Source organism: Meleagris gallopavo, chromosome 1, assembly GCF_000146605.3.
Source record: "Meleagris gallopavo isolate NT-WF06-2002-E0010 breed Aviagen turkey brand Nicholas breeding stock chromosome 1, Turkey_5.1, whole genome shotgun sequence".
Lineage (NCBI taxonomy): Eukaryota > Metazoa > Chordata > Aves > Galliformes > Phasianidae > Meleagris > Meleagris gallopavo.
This window is the reverse complement of record NC_015011.2, coordinates 11,711,224-11,731,749: the sequence shown is the minus strand read 5'-3', so window position 1 is coordinate 11,731,749 and position 20,526 is coordinate 11,711,224. Positions and strand designations below refer to the sequence as shown.

At 41.3% G+C, this 20,526-nt stretch overlaps 2 protein-coding genes and 1 long non-coding RNA gene across 4 annotated transcripts; 1 reads left to right on the top strand and 2 right to left on the bottom strand.

Moving 5' to 3' along the window:
• LOC104914428 lies at positions 1–924 on the top strand. The gene is made up of 3 exons (XR_796009.3): positions 1–87; positions 265–349; positions 811–924. It is a non-coding gene; the product is annotated as an uncharacterized LOC104914428 (long non-coding RNA).
• On the bottom strand, positions 882–13,578 carry RINT1 (RAD50 interactor 1). Of its 2 annotated transcripts, none has more exons than XM_003201905.4 (13): positions 13,093–13,574; positions 12,783–13,024; positions 11,738–11,911; positions 11,516–11,665; positions 9,314–9,470; positions 8,470–8,580; positions 8,053–8,278; positions 5,832–5,969; positions 4,927–5,126; positions 3,563–3,777; positions 2,845–3,025; positions 2,621–2,739; positions 882–1,972 (listed from the first exon to the last, which is right to left on the bottom strand). In XM_003201905.4, exons 1-13 carry the CDS (start codon positions 13,267–13,269, stop codon positions 1,756–1,758), a joined length of 2,307 nt encoding a protein of 768 aa, XP_003201953.1. In that variant the 5' UTR covers positions 13,270–13,574; the 3' UTR covers positions 882–1,755. The 2 variants fall into 2 exon arrangements, 1 of the variants encoding a protein (XP_003201953.1); XR_004159355.1 differs by having other exon boundaries at positions 1,847–1,972; positions 2,621–2,764; positions 13,093–13,578.
• A 297-nt stretch (positions 13,579–13,875) lies between these two features.
• LOC104917484 (pseudouridylate synthase 7 homolog) lies at positions 13,876–20,381 on the bottom strand. The gene is made up of 6 exons (XM_010728751.1): positions 20,352–20,381; positions 20,132–20,297; positions 19,102–19,203; positions 16,563–16,692; positions 15,451–15,542; positions 13,876–14,741 (listed from the first exon to the last, which is right to left on the bottom strand). Exons 1-6 carry the CDS (start codon positions 20,379–20,381, stop codon positions 14,605–14,607), a joined length of 657 nt encoding a protein of 218 aa, XP_010727053.1. The 3' UTR covers positions 13,876–14,604.
• Between the last annotated feature and the right edge of the window lie 145 nt (positions 20,382–20,526).

The following is a 20,526-nucleotide window of genomic DNA, read 5'->3' as shown; positions in this document are numbered from 1 at the left end:
TGCTGGACGAGGCGGACGTGGAGGTCGTGTTCAGGATGCTGGACGCCGCGGGGCGCGGCTTCGTCACGGGCAGGCAGTGCCGAGCAGGTCGGTCCCGCGTTTGTTGAAAACGTTTCAGATCTCTACGGTATCGGCGCTTGTGCCGACACGGCCGGCGCTTCGCAACGTTAAATATGTTTAGTTTTTTAACGGTATCCCGGTCGCGTTCTGCCGTTAACTCCATCTGCCGAAGACTTGCTCGGGAACCTCTTTCCTTCCCCTCAGTTCTTACGACGCTGGGGCTGAGCACCGCAGAGCTGCGCGTCGGGGATGAGGAGGAGGTCGGGCTGGCCACGTTCAAGGAAGAAATGTAAGTGCCGCCGCAGGGGTCCTGCAGGAGCTCATCCTTGAAGGTTACCACCTCGCGCTGCGAGACCTAGGAAGGTCGATGCTGTAGCATGGAAGGGCTGCTGAGCTCTCGGGATCCCTGCAAAGCAGCCCCCTCTCTCTCCTCCTCCACAAAGCGGGCGGCATCAGGCAATCCTGCAGCTCACAGCAGCATAGAATGGCTTGGGTTGGAAGGGACCCCTCCGGTACCGGAGCAGGCTGCCCAGGGGGCAAATCGCTGCTATAGAAACAGCGCGCTCAAGCAAAGCTGACCGTTGTAACGCAGCAGAGGCAGTAAGGCAGCGTTGAAGCGAGCTCCAGCTTGCACTCATTGCTGATTGTCACGGCGTGCTTTGAGGGACGTCGTTTGGCAACTTACAGCCACTGCAAGAAAACAAACCAGTTGTCCTAACTTACCTAACCAGATGTTCTCTTCTGTCCTAGGATGAAAACGTTGCTGGAAGGCTGGACTGCGTAGTGATTTGAACCACGGTCTGCTCTGTGTGTTAGAAATAGGTATTTTGCTCCATCCATTTACTGGTGTGTCAAGACAAGTTTAAGCGTGCATTTATCTTTCCCCCATCCATTTTAGCTATCGGCTGAAGAGAACAAATGACAAAAACACGTTTGTGTTTACCAGGCACTAGAAATGTATTAAGATAAAAAGATTGCCTGATTAAGTAGAAATCCTGTTTACAAATAAGTGTTTTGGCATTTCCTCCTTCAACTGTGGCCTCACAGTGCTGGTACAAAAAACATCATCAGCTTCAGCAACTTCAACATGTTTATGTTTGGAGAAAGACAGCATTGTCAAATAACAGTTTTTAAATAAGCTCAAGAATAAAGGAAGTCCTATTCAAAAAACAGAGGCCGCTTTGGGACAGGAAAAAAAAAAAGAATTTTGAAATAGTATTGATAAATAAAAATGGTATATTCCTTCACTCCATGCTGAGACTTGCTGAACACATTTTAATACAGAACACCCATTACACCAGGGATTCAGAAGTGAAAAACATCTGCAGTTAGGTGAGAGCGTGCCAGTTGTTCATATTGTATGTAGCTGCACTTGCATACATGCATCAGCTCCGTATTGACTGTACCAATGTGACAGCATGCCAAAGCAACAAGGCAGACTACCAGAAAACAAGTAACACATTCATTAGTAATGAAGAACCTGTGAGCTTCTAAGTGTGAAGACAAAGTAGTGATGGAAAAGAAAGTAAGATCTGTGCAGTTAGAAGACAGGACCATAGCATCTTAAAGTTTTTTCTTTTTTGGAACTGTATATAATGAAAAGTAAGATTAGATCAAACCAATGACACAGCTTTCTGCTTATTTTTTTGAAACAAGTGATCTAGATTAAGTTTTAACCACTTCTGAAAAAAGTCTTTATTTGCTTGTATTTGGCCAAATAGCTCTCAAATTGAGAAGAATCTCAACATCTTGTTGTGCTAATTTGTAAACTCCCAGTTCATTTAATGCTGCTGTTGCTGATGGCTGGTTTGGCTGTAATGGTGCTTCGTTTTCTGAGGCTGACTGCAGTACTTCCTTCAGAAGCAAGGCAGAACCAATATTCAGATTCAGGATAATGCAGGCTTCCTTGATGCTATACGAGGGAAAAAAGGTACATGTGGATTATAAAACAAGCAACCATGGGATACTTTATTTTGTATGCCCAGCAACTAAGAAAAAAAAGCTCCTACTGACTTCTGAAAAGGATCAGAAGTACTGAAGAGGAAAGTACTGCTTGTAGCATGACAAATATGAGGGTGGACTATGACAGAACAAGGGGGAATGGTTTTAAACTGAGACAGAGATTTAGGTTAGATATTAGGAGGAAATTTTTCACAGAGGGTGGTGACACGCTGGAACAGGTTGCCCAAGGAGGCTGTGGATGCCCCATCCCTGGAGGCATTCAAGGCCAGGCTGGATGTGGCTCTGGGCAGCCTGGTCTGGTGGTTGGCGACCCTGCACATAGCAGGGGGTTGGAACTAGATGATCATTGTGGTCCTTTTCAACCCAGGTCATTCTATGATTCTATGATTCTATGATTCAGTCTATGAAATAGCATATTTATTTTTGCTAAGTATTTTCTGTTACAAACATCAACACTGTGCCTCCCCAAGAGCACAGATGATCCACATATTTTAAGTCTTTCTTCCCCTATCAAACTGTGAAAAGATTCTTGATACGTAGAACACATGCATCTGGACATTCTTTTCTGAAATACAGATTGAAGAGATTTCCTACTTACTGCTTGAAGTAGTTTTCTGGCCTCTTACAGTAGTGTGAAAACAAAGGAAAAAGATTTCTGGTCATGTCAAACTGAAGCTGTGCTGCTCCTCCTTCGTTGAAATGATTTGCCATAATTATCTGCCAACAGAAAGGGGTGTACCTTCTGTTTAGGCCAGCCACCAACACTGTAAAATACTGTACTGTACACCAACACTGTACTGTGTGTATTTTGTGCACACCCACCTCCTGATATATGTAAGTGTCCACTTTCTCTGCAAGCATTTGCCAGAATATTTTAAACAGAGAGTGACAGAGCTGCTGTTCTAGCTGTAGCAAGCGGTCTCGTACAGTCAACAACATTGGGCAAGCTGTGCTTGACAAAGACATTACTGCCTGCTCTGCTTGAGATGGTAAAGATAACCACCTGAAAGAAATTGTCACACTGAAGTCATTACAATGAAATTATTCGTATTACAATAGCTGAAATTAAAATATCGCTTAAACAAAACCTAGCTGTTTTCAATGGTGCAGAGTTTTCTCCCTTTCCACTTCAAAGCCAAAAGTAATCACTGAGCTGTTGTATTTGTTTACTGAAGTATTTTAGGAACTCATCATCAACCAGCCAAGAAACTTTGTGATTCTGTGAAGACAGAAGTAGTCACTACATGCCACTTTTAATACTACTTTGAAGAGAACAATTCTCATCTAAGCTATATTTACCCAGATTTCTTCCTTGTTTTTTTTTTAAGGTAATGTGTCCCACTTATTGCAGAAGTGCTTTAGAAAACATAATGTTAAATAGGCTTGAAGTGTACAAAACCCCTTGAAATGCTTGCTACTCCGAGCCCTTCCTATTCAGAAAGCTGAATTTCTTATTTTTCTATTGCCTTATTTGCCTCAGTATTTTTACCAGAAAAAAAAAAAACTGCAATGTGAGAAGAGAATGAGCAGACAGAATCACCTCTCTTTTTTGTACAGCTTTGCAGCATCTGTGACCTCTTTGAAGACATGGTACACTTGACGACTCAACATATCGTGTTTCAGGCGTTCCAGGAGGTTGATCATTTCATCAAAGACAGAACTCTCCATTGAAGCCAGCTGCCCCAGCTGCAGCTGGCTGACAGCATCGCTTTCTGCGCAAACCTCCAGTTCAGCCTGCTGTAGCTGCAAGAAGAACTAGAGAAAGACAATCAGATATAAGTACTACCAAAAATAATCTTATTATTTGAACTTTTCTTTTGTACTTTAACAGGTAGGATTCTAGAAAACACTCATCTGACACTTTCATAATCTTACAATTGTAAGATTATAAAAACAATTTCCACATGGTCCCCATTTTTGTAAAAACAAAGCACTGTGTTTTAATCCTAAAGCATAACCAATATGGGTTTCAAATACAACAGCAGACAGGTCAAAGGAACAGATTCAGAGAAATACTAAGTAGGTTCTTTAAGAGAGCAGAACACTTTAAAACAGTCAAAATCATCTGCCCTCACCCCATCCCATCTGCAACAATAAACTAGAATTTACAATTTGTTTCAGAATTAATGTCTCATTAAATTGTAAGTTTGCTGGTCTGACAACAGCAAGGAAATGGATTGAATTTAACATGACAGCAGTAATGATCTCCATTTTGCTTCTAAGAACATCAAGATGCTTGTGCAGATGCAGCTACATAACATGAAGGCTGCTCTCCCCTCAAATCAAGATGATTTCCTAGAGCCACAGTTTCCTGTGAAGGTAAAAAAAACCCTGGAGGCTGCCCGTCCCACACACAGTGCCTATTCCACATCTTTTACATGTGACAGCTGTATGACCTTGTATCGCAGCAGTCATAGAGCAGCTGAGCAGTCACCAGGCTATTATATAGCAAAATAATTCACACCTAATAACCAGTTATCAATGAGTGCTGTTTCTGCACACCTGGTCTGAGCTGTAACACAGGTACCCAAATCAAATCCATTTAAGCTAACTTAGCACAGGAATTCAAGAAACATGTGTATGCTACTGCTCTCCATGCACTTCAACCAGCAACATTGGCTCAGATCTCCAAAATCAACTTGCTTGCTTTTACAGTATTATGGAGCACCTTTTCGGCTGTTCAAATTATTCCATTCCTCAGGCTCTCTTTGCATCTATCTACCAACATGATTGTTAATAAAGCTTAAACATCAAATGGTAATCTACCAATATCTTTTTTATTCAATCTGAATTCATATCTAGTCCTATCTTTTTCCATAATAAGTTCTTCTGAATACATTTAAGTAATGCTGAAAATAAAATATTATGACACAAACAAAACTATTCAATATTTTAGTTACTTACTACATTGTCAGCCCAGTCTGCCAGCACAGTTGCTATGTAGTTAACAGCATTGAGGATCGCACAGTATCGGAAGCCTAAAGAATCTCTACTCTCTTCCTTCATTACTTGAGTTAATCGTATCCTAAAATCATCAACCAACTCCTTCTGTAGCCCCAGGAACTGCAGTTTTCTGGAAGCCGTTGGAAGATTCTTATACCTGTCTGGGAATTAATATAATGTTTTATATTATCCAACACTGAAGAAAAAAGTTTTGAACAAGAGACATTACTGGCAGTTTATCCTTACTACTATAAAGGCATCATACAGCACTTCAAAACACCTGACTCACAACAGTATCAAGGAGCACACACCACAGCCTCCTTGGGAAACCTGTTCCAGTGCGTCACCACCCTCTGTGTGAAAAACTTCCTCCTAATATCTCACCTAAATCTCCTCTGCCTCAGTTTAAAACCATTCCCCCTTGTCCTATCACTATCCACCCTTGTAAACAGCCGTTCCCTCTCCTGTTTATATGCTCCCTTCAAGTACTGGAAGGCCACAATAAGGTCTCCTGGGAGCCTTCTGTTTTCCAAGCTAAACAATCCCAGTTCCCTCAACCTTTCCTCATAGGAGAGGTGCTCCAGCCCTCTGATCATCTTAGTATCTCTACTACTAATGTGTTTCAGTATTTTTTAAGTGTTACTTTCTAAATATCTAAATAGCTCAAGATTATTTGTCCTGAAATTTGTGTCCAAAACACAGGATGAACTGGAAAATTTTTTATTAAGTTAAATATCACAACTTTGCAACAATTTTATTTGGTAACTGTTGCTGACACAATTAATCTTCAATAAAGGAATCTATTAGCTGCCATTTTTCTGCTACTCATTATAAACAAGAGGAATGCCCATAGGTTAGTTAGTTACCTGTTATAACTAACAACAGAGTCATGAAAGTTTCTGCACAGTCTGGGACTTTCATTTCATCCACATCACTGATATCTTTGTACTGCGATACCCACGCGGCCTCTGACGAAAGCATAGAGTCCATTTTCTGAAGAGCAACTGAGATGCAAAAGAATTGTAAATGTTGTTAGTACTTAATAATAAAAAAAACCTCAATTATCTAAAATCCAAAAAATCATCAATATAAAAATGTTTATCTCCAGTAAGTTGAATTTTATCTTTTCATGTACAGAAAAATTCCTGATGACTGGTTTTATATAGAACCAGCTCCAATAACAGTACTGCAGACAGAGATACAACATTAGGGTTGACTGTGGTTTTTGTTTTAAATAGTTGATGGTTCCTTTCCACTATATTTCCTCTCCATTTCCTCAAAAATTAATACCTTCCCTTCATTTCAAGTCTGTCTTTGCACAAATAAATATGTAACACTGTCTAAAATTAAACATACTAGATCCCATACAGCTTAGTCTTATAAACTTCAGGAGCACTACTGCAGCCAAACCAATTTTTAGTCAAAACCACCACAGAATACTGAAGTATCACAGAATGGTTGGGGTCGGCAGGGACCTGAATCTGTCTAGCCAAACTCCTGCTTAAGGAGGGGCACCTATAACGGGGTGACCAAGGCCACGTCCAGGCAGCTTCTGAAGATCTCCAAGGAGGAGACTCCACAGCCTGTGCCAGTGCTCAGCCACCCACACATCACAGAATTTCTTCCTGGTGTTCAGATGGAACCTCCTGTCTCCCAGTTTGTGCCCACTGCCTCTTGTCCTGGCACTGAACATTGCTGGAGTCTGGCTCCGTCCTCTGTGCACCTTCCCTTCAGGTATGGATCATAGAATCACTGAATGGCTTGCGTTGGAACAGATCTTAAAGCCCCCCCAGCCCCAACCCCTGCTGTGAGCTGGTTGCTCCCCACCAGCTCAGGCTGCCCAGGGCCCAATCCAACCGTTTTAAATAGTTGATTGGTTCCTTTCCACTATATCCCTATCCCTGAGCGCCTGCAGGGATGGGGCACCCACAGCTCTATGGGCAGCTGTGCCAGGGCCTCATCAGTAAAGAATTTCTTTCAACATTTAATCTAAATTTCCTGGTTTTTAGTAAAAAAAAACTGTTTCCCCTTGTTGTATCACTACCAGCAAACGAATAAAGTCTGTGTCTCTCCTGTTAATAAGCTCCCTTTAACTACCAAAAGGCCACAATGGGGTCTCCCCAGAGCCTTCTCCAGGCTGACAAATTCCAGCTGCCTCATCCTCTTCTCATAGGAGAGGTGTCACAGCCCTCTGGTCATCTTCATGGCCCTCTGGTTCTGCTTCAACAGTTCCATGCCATTCTTGTGCTGGGGGCCCAGGCCTGGAAGCAGTACTCCACATGGGGCCTCACAAGGGCAGAGTAGAGGGGAAAGGCACAGTGATGAGATCTCCTGAAGCCCACTGTTCTCCAGGCTGAACAGCCCCAACTCTCAGCCTGTCCTCACAACGGAGGCGCTCCAGTCCATTCAGCATCTTGGTGGCCCTGTGCTGCTTTCCACTATGTCCATGTCTCCCCTCATACTGGTGGCGAGGGAAGAACTGGGCACAGTACTACTGCAGGAGTGATCTCACCAATACTGAGTGTAGAGGGAAGGAAAGATCATCTCCCTGGAACTGCTGTACTTTGCCTAATGCAGGATACCATTAGCCTTCAGGACAGCAAGAGCACAATTGCTAGCTCTTGTTCAACTTATTGTCCATCAGGACTTCTACATCCCTTTCTGCAGAGCAGCTTTCCAGCTGATGGCCCCCAGTATGTCCTTGTGTTGGCAGCTGTTTCTCACCATATGCAGGATTTTGCACTTCTTCATATTGGACTTCACAAGGTTCCTGCCAGCCCACCTCTCCAGCTTGTCCAGAGTCCTCTGGATAGCAGTGCAGCCCTCTGGTGACTCAGCCACTTCCCCCCGTTCTGTCATCTGCAAATTTACCTAGGGTACACTCTACCTCACCACCCAGATCAATACAGAAGATATTAAACAGGACTGAACCCAGTACTGACCCCCGGGCATTCTACTCACTGCTGACCTCAAGAATGTGTCTTTTGTAGTAGCCCCATTCAAGTGGCTTATCCTACTTGAGGAGTATATATTGCCCAATCAGAATGAAAACATACACAGACCAACAAAATTCCTTCCAAGTCTTACATTTCTTTTCCACTGTTAGCCATCTCTGGAAGCAGGATTCTTCTGAGAGAATATGCATGCAACTGGGAAAGCTGCTGAGATAACCATGAACACTGTATAGCTCTCTCTCAAACAGAAGTACCTCGTCCACAAGGTGACAAAAAAGAGTGTCATCATATAACAGGAATGGAATATCAGCAGCCAGCTTCTCCAAAATCAGCATTACAAGAGCACGAGAGAATTCAAGCTTTTAAAAGAAAAAAGAAGTGAATAAAATATCAGAGAGAGGTACATATAAACATGTGCAAATGTATTTAACTTTTAAAACTGTTATTGGACTGTGTTAAGTCTCACTGCACACTAAGTTAAAATCAGCAAAAGAGTGCTGCACAGGCTGTGTAGGTATTTATACACACACAAAACCACTGAAGTGCTTACCCCAGCATTCACTGGCGATCCTGCTTTGTCCAGTATTGGCTGGATTTTGTCATCAAGGAACTTTGCATGATTTCCAATCCACATAAGCACTTGTGTTAGATACCACTCAGGCTTATTTAAAAAATAAAATAAAATTAATAAACTCACTAATATGCATTACACTATTAAAAATACTCTGTACTAGCAACTGTCAGAGTTAGATTTGCCCAAGACTGTCAACACAAACACACAGACTTGTACATCTAAACTCTTACAAAATGGTTCTCAAATCCTGCTGCAGAAGCATTACAGCAGTGTTAATGTTTTGCTTGTAAGAAACCTGCTTAAATGACATTTCTTGGATGAAAAGACTCAGCTTTTGTAGATAACTCATACAAAAAGAAAGTCAATTTCTAACTAGCAATCTGGACATATGTCAAACAAAATTATACCCATTATACACCAGCAGCTGAATCCAGTATTTTCAGTTACCTGAATGTTGCAGAGCACAGCAACAAAAATCAAAGCCACAGCCTTAAACAATCTTTGAGTTCAAGCAATTTTCAGCATTGCAAAACGATTTGCGAGGACGAAGATGAAATCAATCTATGCTTCTGAAATGATGGAAGTGAATCTAAGGCTGCAGTAATGATTTCAAAAAGCTTTAGGCAAGAGAAAAATATTGCCTAGCCCAGAAAAGACGTTAATCCTCTCAAAGGTCTCCAAGCACTGCCTGTCCACACTACAGTAGACACAAGTACCACATATTTTAAGAAACTGAATTTCCAAAACAAAAGCGTTAAAGCTATATAATGTAATGCTGCTAAAAATAGTAGCAATAAAATTAAACTGTTTTCTTCCATACCTTGCTTAAAACATTGGTTGGTTTATTTCCAGTGAAATGATACCGGAATCTTTTCTGAAGAGGATTCAGCATGATCTGTATTGGAAGGATAATAGGTGGTGATGGCGGTAAGGCGTACTTTTCTGGCAATTGTTTAGGTTTAGTTAACAGTTCATCTCTAAGTTTGATAGTTAAGGACAAATACAAGCACTGAGTTGCTCCAAAAGCATGACTTAAATTGTTTACAAAAACAAAACGTTTTAGCTCTACCTCATTGACTGTATTGTACCTCACTGGCAGTATTACACAAGCTATAGAATTCCTCGAGTTTGTACAATACTCAAAAGTTTCAGTTTTATAAAATATTTAACATAACTCTGGCTGCTAAGAATTATTTATTCTATGACTATACAAGTCACTGAAGTCAGTATGATTTAGGAAATCAGTATCACGAAACAAAACCCCATCATCACTCCCAAACCTGTATCCAAGAGACATGTGAATTTATGTTTCTTAAAGGAGTATCAAAGATTCGTGAAAATAATACATGTAATATGTGATTTCCCTCCTTGAAGCAAGTGATCTGGCCTAATGTAACCGACTAGAATTGTTACCAGCACCACGCTGCGTAAAATGACCACATTCATTCCTACTGCAGTACTGTTCTGGGGTTTTGTTTGTTCAAACCACTTCAGGAAAAAAAAACAAAAAACAACAACCAAACAAAAAAAATCTTGAGTTTTATTTCTGCTTGATTTTACCCTCAAAGTAAAGGAACAGGATGAGCAGCATCTTCTGATTTACCTCAAAGGCAGATCAGAATCAGAGAACAGAATCACCAAGGTTAAAAGATTTCCAAGATCATTCAGTCTGACCATTCACCTTCCAATATTTTTCCCTTAGTATACAACATCTAAATGTTCCTTGAACATCTCCAGGGATGACTCCACCACCTCCCTGGACAACCCATTCCAGTGCCTGACCACTCTTTCAGAGAAGTTCCTAATATCCAATCTGAATCTCCCCTGGCACAACTGGAGGCAATTCCCTTGTCCTATCACCAGTTACGCCACAATCTCCATTCAAGCAGTTGGACAGATGCTAAAATCTCTCCCGAGCCTCTTTTTCTCCAGACAGAACAATCCCACTTCCCTCAGCCATTTCTCACAAGATTTGTGTTCTAGACTCCTCATCAGTTTTGTTGCCCTTCTCTGGACACGCTCCAAGGCCTCAATGTTTTTCTTGTAGTGAGTGGCCCAAAACTGAATACGGTACTTCAGGTGCAGCCTCACCAGCACTGAGTACAGAGGGACGATCACCTCCCTGCTCCTGCTGGCAATGCTATTTCTTATACAAGCCAGGATGCCACTGGCCTTCTGGGCCACCTGGCTACACTGCTGGCTCATGTTTAGCCAACCACCAACCAACATCCCCAGGTCCATTTCTTACACTCGGCCAATAGCACTGCCTGAGGTTGTTGCAGCCAAAGCGCAGGACCCAGTACTTGTCATTGATGAACTTCATTCCACTGGCCTCAGCCCACTGACTCAGCCTGTTCAGATCCTTCTATAGGGCCTTGCTACACCAAGGCAGATCGACACTTCTTTCCAACTTGGTGTAATCTGCAAACTTACTGAGGGTGCACTCAATGCCCTCATCCAGGTCATTAATAAAACAACTGAACAGGATGTGCTCCAATACCAATCCCTTGGGAACACCACTCGTGATCTCTCACCAGCTGGATTAGCTCCATTCACCACCACTCTCTGGGTCCAGCCCTCCAGTCAGTTCTTTACTCAGCAAAGAGTGTATCTGTCCAGTTTCCCCAGGATAATACTGTGGGAAACAGTGCCAAAGGCTTTGCTGAAGTCGAGGTAGATTGCCAACAGCCTCATCCACCAGACAGATCACTCAATCACAGAAGGAGATTCTATTGCTACTCAATGAAAATCATTCTGTTTTTTATAATTCCCTTCTGACACACACATATATTTTCAACTCTCTCCCTTCTGGGATGGGGCATATTAAAGTGATTAATATTTATTGAATTCTAGCTCTGTTCACTTATTATCTCCCATATGAAAAAGTACATTCTAATGTTAACACAAAGTAACAAATTCAAATTGTCTTTTCTCTTTAGAGAGTACAGTTTTACTGCTTTCCACGAGAATATGCACCTTTAACATTTATTACCCTCACAATACATTAATTTTTAAAGGATACGATGTTTGCAATTTCAGAAGCTGACAGAACAACATCTCTAAATTGTTATAAACATCAGAAGCATTGGCTGGTGCAGTAAGGCCAAATGCCTGAGACTGCGGTGGCCCCACAAATGGCCAACGAAGCTGGGTGAGCACTTCTTCAAAGTCACTGCAACACAAAATACATACTTTACCACAGAGCTACAGCACAACGATGAGGGAGTGATGAGGCATCCCGTACCTTGACAACTTGTCCTTAAGAATTTTATGCCAAAATTTAACAGTGGATCTCACAAACGAAAGAAGATGAGAACAAGATGACTCCTGAAGTTTAATATCCAGTTCTGCCATAGATGCTAGAGTACTGGCTGCCTCTGGAACATTGTTGGTCATCAGATACTGCTGAATGTTATCACTATAAAATACAAGAAGAATTGAGACAAAAATTCACTAAGGAAAACACAAAAGAACCAATTGCATATTGAGAAATTGACACAAAACTTGCTCAATCTGAAATATTTTAATGAGACAAACTAGGTTACCACTCCCATCACATATGTGTAGTACTCAGCAAGGATTCATGAACCAAGCTCTTTGTGTGAAATTCCTTAAGTGGCTGAGAGCCTGTCACAGAGACCTGAAGACAGAACTGCTGAAGGAAAGAATGGAGGCCCACAGTTCTTTGAAGCACTTCTCTTTAAGTAACTTGTTCAAAGAAGTTTTTTCTCTTGCTTCCCAGGAGGAAAAGTGGAAGCAAGTTTCAGACTGCAGCTGACCTGTCGCACTTTTGTAGCTTAGAACAAGTTGTTTCATAACTTAAGTTTCTCTATACAAGATTTGATCCAAAAGTACCTTTCAATTTCTAACATTCTTTACAAGCATTACGCAAAGTTTTCCACCAAAAGCAGCTACAAATCACATAAACTAAGATGGCACTGCTCATTCCCATTAAGATAAAATCAGTGTACCACAATGAAAACTCAGGATTACAAAGTCTGAAGTGTAACATTTCTGCTCAAGTTATTCAAGTATATTTCAGTTCTTTCACTGTAACTTACAATGAGTGAAAAAGTTTTATGCACATAGCACCATAGAGAGTTACTGCTCTCTTCCTTAAACCAGAGCAATAATTTCCAGCTCTCGCTGGAGAGAACATGTTAACAGTTTACATGATCAGATGACAACTTGCTGTCCTCATGTATTTCTTAAATTTATTTACCACTGAATCTTTGAAAAAGCTGTGTGATATCACTAGTAGGAATTCTCTGTAAGTACATGAGCTTTACCTGAGCTCTTCTATTCGGGAAATCCATTTAAGATAGGACAGGTGACGCTCAATCTCCTCCACCTGGCTGATCAGCACTCCGAGATCCTCCATCCACGGCTCAGCTTTCTCTAAGTGGCTGCTGATGGAATCAGACAGGAGAGTTTCTTCCTCTAGAAGCCGATTCAGATTTTTTTTAGAGTCCTCTGCATTCTTCAAGGCATTCTGAATTCTTTTAGGGACTTCGGATGAAACCGTAAGCACCTGCATTTACAGATAAGCATTAAGCCTCACACAGGAACACCGCACTGAGAAAGAGCAAAGATACTCACCTGTTCTTCCAACTGCTTTTTGTTTTCAGACAGCTTTTCGATGAGGCTGCCCAGCTTCTTCAGAGAATCGTAGTCATTCCCAACTTCTCTTTCCACAAATTCCGAAACGTAATATGGGATATCGCAGCGATCTGGATCTCTAAAGACTTCTTTTTTCGTCACATTAACGGCTGCCATGCCTTCTTTCTCCGCAACGTTATCTACGTAACTTATACTTGGTCACCACTAAGGCAGCACTACCAACTACTGACCCACCGAGGACACAGAGCTGCGGGAAACGCAACCTGAACGTTAAACGAGGCCTTTAATATCAATACCAGCTTCAGTGAGGTGGAGACGGGACGGCGCGCAGCTCCACCAGCACCCTGCCTGCCCCTCAGCCCGGCCCGGCAGCACCGCGCTGCCCCACGCCACCCCCGCCGCGTCAGCACAGTGCGGCAAGGACGCAGCAGCCGAGGCGCGCGCAGCACAGCCTGGGCGGGGCCAGAGGCGCATGCGCGCCTGCCTCCTCCCCGGCCATCCGCGCGGCCACGGTCGCGCCCGCCCTCTCCTCTCCTCTCCCCTCCCCGCTATCTCCGGAGGGCGGCACCGCGCTGTTCCTCAGGCACGGTCCTGAGGGACCGCCGCGACCGACCGCTGCGGTCTCCGTCCCGGGCAGCTCTGCGGAAGGAGATGGCGCTCCCACCATGAAGCTGCCCCGCCGGTTCAGGAGCCGGCAGCCGCCGGGCGGTGTCGAGCCGGACCCATACCCCCGTTCTCAGAGCGCACGGAGCCGGGACCACCTTCCGTTCATGGGATTTTATTCACACAAGCAGCACGAATTCCCGATTTGGTTTAGAATCGTTGAAAACGCAGCGTAGCTGCCGCTGTACAACAGCCTCGTTCTGCCTCCCAGCAGCAGCCTGGCTCAGCCAGGGACAGAGCGAGGCGCTATGGACTGACACACCGTTCTTTTTGGTTAACATATTCCCAGCACCTGTACTTGGCACGGGTAGTGGCAAAGCTGAAAATACACACATTTTCCCCAGGAGAACACCTTGGCTAATTAAAACAGCTGTGCCTTGTGACAGCACGTAGCCACAGCCTGGCTGACTGCAGCAGCTTCTTGGAAGCAAACAGCCATCAGGACCTTCATTCAGTTCTAACTATTTCTCCTAAATCTGTAACTTAATACAGAGACTTCAAGGTATGCTGAATTGATCAAAACATCCAACTGCTCACTGAAAAAGAGCAAGATGAACATCTGTCCAGGTCACAAGCTATAAGCCTGCTTCTCAGAGATGCGGCAACACAGCTCAAGCAACCTCATGGTCCATTCATTAAAAAGCACCAATCACTAAGGCTTGTATTACATTACAACCAGCATCTTGCTAATAACTACTTAATTTAAATGCACTAATAAAAACTTAAAAAAATACAGATCTCTTACTATCACCCTTTAAAGATTTGTACAGAACATAAGTAGGAAAAAACTCTGTGCATGTTAAAATCTAGGCCGTGCCAGCAGTTCGCTCAGCGTAACCAGGTAGTATTCAGCTGCGTTTGGTTTTTTATGCTTGTGTCCATTTTCAAAACCTCCCGAATTGCCATAGTAGCATAAGTGGATGGAGGAAGGGAGAACTCCATCTTCAGTGCCCGGAATTTACCATCTATCATAAGAGGAGAGAGAAAACAAAAAGAAAGTAAAGAACGTAAGTAATGCTTATTCTGAATCCCATCCAAACTGGACCAAAGTTTTCCACCACCATCCGCGATCCCATACAACGGCCTTTATCACCACATCCCAGTCTACAGTCCATGGTTTACAAAATTCTGCTTTACACTATCTTCTATTTAACATTTTCTTTCAGCAGGAAGTGATATTCTAAATGTTCATCAAAAACTAGATGGACGGTTTTGTAAAATTGAATTCCTATCCACCCTTCTTTTTTTTGTCTGGAAACTACTGTTGAAAGACTTTGTGACCAAAGTTACTTGAAAGATTTACATTGAATTCTGTTAAGTATCTGAGTGGTCTGTTATGCTCAGCACAGATAAACACTTAAACATAGCAATAATTTGTAGCTCACTTCCAATTTTTTTTTTACACATTCCATAGTGATTTATTGCTGGATGTTTATTTGATTGTACAGATGTCTGTAAGAACATGTAGCAACCGATACAGATTGCTGGAACAATTGCTCACACTCTTGAGAAATAAGGGTCCTTATTTACACACCTAATTTTGATATTTTCAATACCACTGTTTAGCAGTCTTGTTCAGCGAGCTCTTTTAAAGAACTTTCAACAAGTAGCAGTTTAAAGCAACAGCCAGGTCAACCTTCAGTTTTGCAAAGATCAGCAAATACACCAATTTACCTGTAGGAAGAACTGGTAAAGGTTTTCCTTCCAGCTTATCCAAATCCGTAGTAAATAATGGGATTCTAGGATCATCATATGCAACAACTTCCCTACGTAACATACATAGGATTTATTATTATTATTCTAATTCAGCAGTTACAATGATACAATTGAGATGGAATTACTGTCTATTAAATTAGATAAGATGGTATTTATCTTGCAGTAACAGCTAAAGCTTTAAGTACAAAACTTGCTTCTGTTTACACGTGGATTATAAAATAATGAACTAGTGATAGATTTCTTTGCATAATTCATCTCTTTCCTCCCATGGAATATCAGGATTTCCAGCTATAGAAGAAGTACAGTTTATGAAATTATGGGAAGAATGTTGTCAACTCTGAGAATACTTGAAGGCTTTTTTTTCTTTTAATTTTGAAGAAACCTCTCTAAAACTTTAAAACAGGTTCTTAAGCATTTTCAACGTATTCATATAATAAAAACTATTCAATATGCAGTGACTACGCTGAAAAAGCAACTAGGAAGAAGGTAAGCTTTAAATATCAGTAATAATTAAAATAAAATTCAAATATTTGAATTTTTGTCTCCCTTTCAAACCTTCTATTTTTTTTTCTCCAATGTAATAGTGATAAATTTATTTGTACATTTGTACAGTCACCTTTTTAAAAGGTATTTATTCAGTTGCTATGTGACAGCTACGTGGTGCCACTAATAACAATGATCTTGTACATTTACATAATAGAAATCTTTCTGATTGACACCATTAATTGGAGACCAACTTTCTCATATCAGGATTACAAAAAATAACTGTTTTGAATATTATCTATCATGCTTTCACCATCAACCTGAGTAATTATGGAGTGTTTAGGCAAGCCCTTGCAAAGGAGGGTAGCAACAGATGTCTTGACACTAATACATTACAAAACCAGAGGACCAGTGAAGAAATAATACTATGATTCAACTTCAACTGAAAAATGAGAGAAAAAATGCACAAAGATTTCTTCCTACCTATACATTGTTCTGCATGTGTATGCTGTAGGTCAATCTAATGGTTCTTAGTCATCACACATATTACTCTATTCACATCCAAGTTTCTTTGTCCTCCTACTTACCAACTGACATTCTGAGGTCGAATGATAATCTTTCTGTATGCTCCAGAAAGTGAATAGTCTCTGATTTTATGCCTCATGTTGTTGATGTCAAGATTGTCAGCTACTAGCATCTCCTTGTAGGCTTCTCCAACTGGAAGAGAAGATATTAATCAGAGATTGTAGTGTGGCTGATTGAAATGGGCTGTTTTCATAGAGCACTCCTTCCTTTATGCGCATTTTAATAGTTGTCAGTGTATATAGGTTAAATGTTAGACAAAAATTTAAACTTATTTAGTAAAAACTTTATTAACTACAGTATTTTCTTATACAAACTGATTAACGGAGGCAAGTAACCAAGAAAGAATCTTCCTTAACAAATAAAAATTGAAGCTGAAAACAAAACTCAGAAAATAATTTACTGACATTTCACTAGCATCTTATATACAGTTTCCAATTATCTACACTTCAGAAAACTGATCTCAGATATATGAAGTTTTAAAAAGAAAGGCCAAACTATTGCTTGTTCTGTCTTTGAAAAAGCAGAGACTGAAAAGAATTAGGAAAGTCATCTGAAGAACTTAGCAAAAGGTACTATTTAGTAGCTCTTACAGTGCCAAAGCAATGATTAACTACTATAATCTCATATCCCCAAGTAAAGGTGTGTGTATATACACCTGGGAAAGATGGGATGGCAGTGGAAATCTAAGAATCCATTGCAGCTGAAATACTCTTGTTTACAGCACAATTACCAGCATAACCAGAGAAATCTGAATCAATAAATTAGCCTTCTTGTGGAAAGAAGGAGCTGGAATTCACTCCCTGCCACGTTTGTGGACAAGATCAAGCTAAGGGAGCAGTCAGCACGCTCAAGGACAGGACTGCCATTCAGAAGGACCTAGGCAGAGGCTAGATGATTGAGCCAAGAGGAACTTATGAAATTTGTTAAGGACAGTGTCCTTGTATCACAGAATCACAGAACTGTAGGGGTTAGAAGAGAGCTCAAGATATCACCAAGTCCAACCTTCCCGCTAAAGCAGGTACCCTACCAGTAGGTCATACAGGTAGGCACCCAGACAGGTCTTGAATATCTCCACAGAAGGAGACTCCACACCTCTCTGGGCAACCTGTCCCAGTGCTTTGTCACCCTATGTTCTTCTGCATGTTTCTATGGAACTTCCTATGCTCCAACTTTTAGGCCATTGTTCCTGTCCTATCACAACACACCACCGAGGAGAGCCTGGCCTCATGCATTTGCCTCTCACCTCCTTTTAGATATCTATAAACATTAACCAGATCTCCCCTCAGTCTTCTCCTTAGACTGAACAGACCCAGGTTACTCAGCCCTTCCTCATACAGGAAATGCTTCAGGCCCTTAATCATCTTTGTGGCTGTATGCTGGACTCCTAGGAGATTCCTGTCTTTTTTTTTTTTAACTGTGTAGCCCAGAGCAGGAAACTACTCCAGATGTGGCCTCTCCAGGACAGATCAGAGGGGGAGGATCACCTCCCTCAACCTGTTGGCCATGCTCTTTTCAATGCACCCCACGAGAGCATCTAGGAACACTTAACTCCTTGTGATGCTAAAAGACTAGACAGCAACTTTACTGAGTTATTTGAAAGTCTCAGTGGAAAGGAGACCAGCAGCAAAAAAACCTAATGGCATACTACGCTGTATCAACAGAAATGTAGCCTGTAGCTACACCAAGAAAAACAATTAGTGCCCCTTACTGGGCTTTTATTAAGTTTTACTTGGAACGGTGTGTCTAGTTGCAGGTATAAGTACAAAGTAGGTTCTAATGAACCAGAATGAGTCTAACTGAGAGATACTCCAATGGCCAAGAGTTGTAGCACATATCTTGTATGGAGAATCTGAAAGAACAGGGCTTCTTTAGCTTAGAGAAGATTCAGAGACCTGAGACACTATTTGCCCTTGGAAAATTCAGCCCTGACAGGTCAAAGCCCCGAAGAAGTTGGCCTGAATGCCAGATGGCCTCCTGAGGTCATAGAAATCAATCAATCACAGAAATGATTCTATGACTACCCCTTAGTAACAACACAGTTTTCCAAACGGATTGCTGAATTTATTCAATCAAAAACAATTTTGATATAACAAGATATGAAAGATGAAAACATGTTAACATTTAATTAAACCATATCTGTTTATTTTCTTCCCAACTTCAAGTTTTTGAGTTACATATTCTCTAAGTATGGGCTTGTTTCCTAATTTTAAAAAACCAAATGCATATACTCCTTAATGAGCTTTTCACTACTTTTTTTTTCCCTGTGCCATGATGAATCATTTTGCCTCAGTAGAATTCTTCAGGAAAAGCTATTTGTTAAACTGAAATATGAAAAAGATTTATATTAAATGAAACAAATTACCATGTAAGCTATTATCAAAGTGGGAGAGGCTGACAGTAGCATATCTACTACTAGAGCACAGCTCTGAAACAGTCAATTTTTGAGAGTCAGGAAGGCTGCATAGATCTCACCTTCCTTTTAAGAGCTATTTTAAAGCAGATCTACAGTTTCAGTTTTATTGTGTAGGTTAGCAGACTTACTTTTATGCTTTGGATAAATAACATCAAATCCAGGTAATGGCATCACTACATCATGAATGGTGTAGTTATGAACATCTCCTTCTTCAATGTGTACAGCTGTGGCTACAGTCAGGACAGAAAAGGAAAAGAGCTTCTAGTTACAGCTACATTAGCCAAATTTACAATTAATCATTTGATTGAAACAAGCCTACTTTGGGGAGGGTAACCATTGTGTTTTAATCTCCACTTAATAGACAACATTTCCAAGAAAAGAAATAAGTTTTCAAGGCTGCTATAAGCAGAATCACAGCCTAGTTTCCAAGGACTTTTAAAGCTGAATGACGTAAAGACTGCTAGATGATGTCTCCTAGCAGACATCTAGCTTACATGAAGGAGAAATACTGTGTATGCTGTCAGTGCATCAAAATGCCAGTGAAAAATCCAAGTAAACAAAGCTTTGACTGAGTCTCTGCTTTACTAGATGCTATCACAGAATGACTTGGGTTGGAGGGGACCTTAAAGACCACCTAGTTCTAACCTCCTTGCCATGAGCAGGGTTGCCAACCAGTAGGTCAGGCTGCACAGGATCTCATCCAGCCAGGTCCTGAATGCCTTGAGATGGGGCATCCAGAGTCTCACTGGGCAACCTGTTCTAGCACCTCGCTACCCTCTGAGTAAAAAATTTCTCCCTAACATCTAACCTAAATCTACCCTCTTTTGGTTTAAAGCCATTCCCCCTTGTCCTGTTGCTATCAGACCGTGTAAAAAGTCAGTCCCCCCTTCTGCTTTTAAGCACCTTTCAAGTACTGGAAGGTCGCAATGAGGTCTCCCCAAGGCTTCTCTTCTCCAAGCTAAACAAGCTCAATTTCCCCAACCCTTCTTCACTGGAGAAGTACTGCAGCCCTTCAAGCAGCTTTGTGGCCCTTCTCTGGACCTGCTTCAACAGTTCCACATCATTCCTGTACTGGGGGGTCCAGGCTTGAACACATTTACCAATGTAAATTCTGATGTAATTTCCTGTGACTAAAGCATTCACAACATCCTCCTTTACCTCCTTTAAGTGTGAGATCTCCTGGTACAGCTTTAAGCCCATATTCTTCTATTCTCTTGCTCACCATATTGTTCCACACATAACTCTGGTAGCTATGAATATACATTAAACGATTATTCCTTGGTATCTGGAGATTAAAAAAAAAGTGAAAAATTAGAAATATGTACTTTTAGGACTTTCTCTTAATCATAGCCCAAAATGCATATGTTTGAAGCATTACCTTCTCCAGCAGAAGACCTAGCAAAACCATTTGTTGGTATACAGACTTTTTAAAAAACTTATCTGAGATTTGGAAAAAGGGTGTATAAAGAAGTAATGCTTTTGTACATTGGAAATCCATACACACACACACACAAAAAAAAGTGTTAAAATTAAAAATGAGAAGCTACATCTTT

Coding starts and splice junctions, on each gene's coding strand:
- RINT1 (XM_003201905.4), bottom strand. CDS start 13,269: ATGGCAGCCGTTAATGTGACGAAAAAAGAAGTCTTTAGAGATCCAGAT. Junction 8,279..8,469: donor GATCGCCAGTGAATGCTGGG/GTAAGCACTTCA, acceptor TTCTTTTAAAAG/CTTGAATTCTCTCGTGCTCT. Junction 3,026..3,562: donor AAGCTGTACAAAAAAGAGAG/GTGATTCTGTCT, acceptor AATTTCTTTCAG/GTGGTTATCTTTACCATCTC.
- LOC104917484 (XM_010728751.1), bottom strand. CDS start 20,381: ATGGTTTTGCTAGGTCTTCTGCTGGAGAAG. Junction 20,298..20,351: donor TAGGTCTTCTGCTGGAGAAG/GTAATGCTTCAA, acceptor AAGTCCTAAAAG/TACATATTTCTAATTTTTCA. Junction 16,693..19,101: donor TATTTATCCAAAGCATAAAA/GTAAGTCTGCTA, acceptor CTTCTCTTCCAG/TTGGAGAAGCCTACAAGGAG.